Source organism: Notolepis coatsorum (assembly GCF_963971535.1).
Source record: "Notolepis coatsorum genome assembly, chromosome: 9".
In the NCBI taxonomy this organism is placed as follows: domain Eukaryota; kingdom Metazoa; phylum Chordata; class Actinopteri; order Aulopiformes; family Paralepididae; genus Notolepis; species Notolepis coatsorum.
In genome coordinates this window covers 49,336,807-49,341,191 of record NC_140173.1, presented here as the reverse complement: position 1 = coordinate 49,341,191, position 4,385 = coordinate 49,336,807, and the positions used below count along the sequence as shown (strand labels likewise).

At 40.7% G+C, this 4,385-nt stretch overlaps 1 protein-coding gene across 1 annotated transcript; it reads left to right on the top strand.

The window, feature by feature from the left end:
• Positions 1 to 766: 766 nt before the first annotated feature.
• Positions 767 to 3,893, top strand: LOC311233956 (homeobox protein MSH-C-like). The gene is made up of 2 exons (XM_084321017.1): positions 767 to 1,302; positions 1,892 to 3,893. Exons 1-2 carry the CDS (start codon positions 936 to 938, stop codon positions 2,296 to 2,298), a joined length of 774 nt encoding a protein of 257 aa, XP_084177143.1. The 5' UTR covers positions 767 to 935; the 3' UTR covers positions 2,299 to 3,893.
• The last annotated feature ends 492 nt before the right edge of the window (positions 3,894 to 4,385 follow it).

Genomic DNA, 4,385 nt, shown 5'->3' with positions numbered 1-4,385 from the left:
CCTCCTGTCTCGTTGAAAATGATTTTTTACTTGATTAATACATTAGTAATTCATATAAACAAACCTGTGTTGATATAGGTCAGAAGTACCTTACATGGGTCTGCTGTTTCCCCAGTCAGGAGAGGCGAAACTATATAGAAATGCACATGGATGATGGACTGAAAAGGGTTAACTTAAAAAACAATAATCTTCCGCACCAAATAATTCATGTGAGTTTTGGATTAACTCTTGATTTGATTTTGATTTGGCGCCTTGTATATTATATATTGTAGATATATTGCAGTCCTGTAGCCATTGTGTGTTTGTATATTGTGTCTTACGTTTTTACTTTTGTTGTTTACATTGTCTGTCTATATATTTGTATATACAGCGCGTGGAAATGAGGGAAACGTATATTTCAACTTTCTGTATATGGCTTGCACAATAGAAAATTGACAATAAAGTTGACTTTGACTTCTGAATGGGGCGATCGCTGTGAGTACAATACACAACGCATCACGACGACGACGACAACAATAACATCAGAGTTGTCAGTAAACAGATGAGTGCTGCTGCTGACAGGGCTCTGTGTCCATGCCGTCCATCCCTCTCGGAGGTTATTAGTCAAGCACGGGGATAACTGGACCACTTCAGTGATGATGACAGCGCGGGCCTATCACGAAGGCGCCTGGGCGTGTCACGTGGTGCAAACAGACGGCCTGATAGGCGGGCGGCGAGATGAGAGAGAGAGAGAAACTTGTGGAGCTCCACCGAGAGGGAGGGAGAGGCCGGCGCGTCCGCGGTGCGTATTATTTATTACCGAATCTGGAGAGAACACCGCCAGGAGAGGAGGAGGGCAGGCCGACCGTCTGCAGAACAGACTAAACTCTTCTAAACTAAAACAAAACTAACAAAAAAAAGCAAGAGAGAGACCAACCCGACGGAGGAGAAGTTGTATGGCACCGCATTCGTGCGAAATGAATCCCGAACAGGGATCCCCGTCCTGCACCGGTCCTGCAGTGGATACGCGACCGGAGGACCGCGCGGACACCACGGGGACCGATCTACCGGCGCCTGTCAAGAGATGTATAAAAAGCAAACCTCTGAACCTGCCTTTCAGCGTGGAGTCTCTGATCTCCGACTGCAGGGCCCCGAGCTGCAGGACGCGCTGCTGCTCCCCGGAGCCCGGCTGCGTCTGTTCGGAGGAGCCGCGGGAACTTTACGCGGAGAAGCGGCGCATCGCGCTTGGTGGCGAACAGTCCGACGGTTCCGGTGACAAGGACCCGAACCCCTGGTTCCAGAGTCCGTACGCGTCCCCGCCAAGTGAGTTCTCCTTCTGTCGTTCTTTCTTTCTTTCTTTCTTTCTTTCTTTCTTTCTTTCTTTCTTTCTTTCTTTCTTTCTTTCTTTCTTTCTCTTTCTTTCTTTCTTTCTTTCTTTCTTTCTTTCTTTCTTTCTTTCTTTCTTTCTTTCTTTCTTTCTTTCTTTCTCTTTTGGAAATTCCTTCTCCATTTTAATACGGTTGACACCTTGATTGAACGTTTACAGCGAGCAACTTGTCATTTAGGAAGTATAGATTCATTATTTATAGTGTTTTATATAAAGCCACATAAGGCTACTTTAATATCCACATTGTGTTCATTATTCACATCCGTTTAGAGATTTGCACTTGCTAATTTTTTTTCTCTTCATCCTGTATATATATTGGCGATGGACACAAAATATGGCCCTGTAATAAAGAAGGATAAACAATTTGCCCAGATTTCAAAATTGAAAATAGCTAAATGACCTGTATAGGCACATAATACACCGCATGTTGTATTGAGCACAGTCACTATGTATGGTGCTGCTCGTTGTTCATTCATTCAACGGGTCTAAACAGTAGAGACTCTAACTTGCCAAATCAATTTGCAGGAGTCCCGAGCCCGCCGCCATGCCCCCTGCGGAAACACAAGAATAACAGAAAACCCAGAACTCCCTTCACGACCTCGCAGCTGCTCTCGTTGGAGAGGAAGTTCCGACAGAAACAATACCTTTCCATCGCGGAGAGAGCGGAGTTCTCCAACTCCCTCAGCCTCACAGAAACGCAGGTCAAGATCTGGTTCCAGAACCGCAGGGCCAAGGCCAAGAGACTTCAGGAGGCCGAGCTGGAGAAATACAAGCTGGCGGCCAAGCCCCTGCTCCCGGCCTTTGCCTTCCCCTTCCCCCTGGGCGCACACATGGGCCCGCCGTCCCTCTACGGGGCCCTCAGCGGCCCGCGGCCCGCACTGCCGGTACCAGGACTATTCAGTGGACCCTATGGGATGTACTACTTGTCATAACCCCAACGTCGAACTTTTTTTTTTTTTTTTTTTTTTTGATACCAATAGGCCAATAGGCTACGGAAATCAGACAATAGCCTTTTATTTGCATTCGTTTCCGTCTACGAAACATATACGGCTAAACAAAAATATAGTTATTAATTCGATGGACAAAAATGTATGAACCCTATAGGTAATTAGCGGTGGTTTTATTGCAATTAAGGTAATTGGGTTCACTTGGCGCATGAACATCAACTTTAAGCCTGGAGTTTTAAGAAATAGACCAATTAGATCATTGCAGCTGAGAGCAATTGAATCCGTGACCCGATGAATGTGGCATGGGCTTAAAACTATGATGGTTTATTATCCCACAGGCCTTTAAAAATGTCTTCTTCAAAACCAACACGTTTTTCAAATCCACGTTAGTCTAATAATGCATATAGGGTGGTCATCCAATGCTCAAGGCCTATACTTTGGAATACTGCAAAAAATGGTTCTTATGTCATTATCATAAGGGAATGTTATCGAATGTTTTTATAGTTTTGGTTGTTTTTTGGTGCTATGCAGTATGGTTATCAGGGAGTTTCCAAAGAGTCACATGTCTAATAAAAAATTTTCCCAGCGATATGGCCACAAAACCTCTTGGGAGCCATTTTAGGATAACAGTACTAATATAAGCTCTCTGTTTAACATACATAAACATTTAACATGTTTATGCATTACAAGTGGAGTTAGCTCATAATGCCCAACGCCAATAAAGGATAAATTACATGCTTTGATTAGATTTAAATTTGTTTAATGAAAAAAAATCGTTATAATAACTTATGCATTTTCATAAAATGATAACCCGATAAATGACATCACGTATATGCCTTAATTATTTTTTTTCCAAGTTGCTCTGCCACAGGTATCATTTAGGAATTAAACCCTTTACAACTATTGACCCAGACTATGAGCTGTGATCTGCAGGCTAATGAACCCTCTGAATACATGTTGTAACAATTGCCACACTGTCACTGTGAGGTTGATGCAGGTTTAAACTGGTTTTTGACTTACCCACGTGAGAAATATAAGAATATATAAATAAAAAAACATCTAGAACTCTTTATGAAATAGAGTTTTATTACTATAGTAATAATAACAATTAATTATATAACACTAAGATATTGCACACAGGTAAAAGAGGTTTAAAAGCCTATAAGGGTGGTGATACACTGGTCAACTTGGCAACAAGCGAAAGCCTCAACACGTTCGTATATGATTGCATGCAACCTCCTGTGCCCAGGTAAATTCTATTGTATATTTTATTTTGCCCTCTGTCTCTTTTAATTTCCCCCTGGCATGCACATTGCCCTATCACTTTACCCACAAGCTGACCAGGGTATCGCCATCCTGCAGGATCACATTATAGGCAAAGAAAAGAACACAGACATTCCACAACATAAAATGGTGTTAGAACTCATTTGCAATCAGTAATATTGTATAATTGTCGTTATATGTGTAAATAATTATTTTTGCAACCACTTAAAATGATAAACTTGACTGATATGTATACTTATCAGTCATCCGTGTACAGTGTATTCTATATTTGATGGGCGAGAGAATGTTTTTGTATAACTATTAAAATAACTTGAAACAAAGACGGTGTTGTGTGACATAGTTAAAATTTCATATAGATTAATTTAAATTTTCTTATCAAAGAAGGAATTATTTTGGTCGCTTTTCATCCTACTTCTTATCCATGCTCTGGAAAGCCGGCTTAATCATATCATTGCATAAAATGGATCCATTACATATTTTATATTCATTGTCAAACCAGCCAGTACAGTACTATAAAGTCATCGCAGAGTAGACATTTTAACTGTAAAAACTGAAACAGCATCTCATGGGAGGTAGATTTTTCTTTTAGCCAGATAATTGTGAAGAAGAAAATATATTAATAATTAAAACTTAATTTATATATATATTTTTTATGACAAATTGTGATATGTTTATATATTTTTTTTAATTACCTCATTCTGGAGTATGTGTAATCCTTTTTAAAATACTGCCTGGATGTGGAGATGCACTATGCAAGAGCCTCTCCACCAGAACACACACACACCTGT

What these genes read in the sequence shown, in the direction of transcription:
- LOC311233956 (XM_084321017.1), top strand. Translation starts at nt 936, where the DNA reads ATGGCACCGCATTCGTGCGAAATGAATCCCGAACAGGGATCCCCGTCC. An exon ending in TCCGTACGCGTCCCCGCCAA is followed by an intron (nt 1,303 to 1,891) that starts GTGAGTTCTCCT and finishes ATCAATTTGCAG; the next exon opens with GAGTCCCGAGCCCGCCGCCA.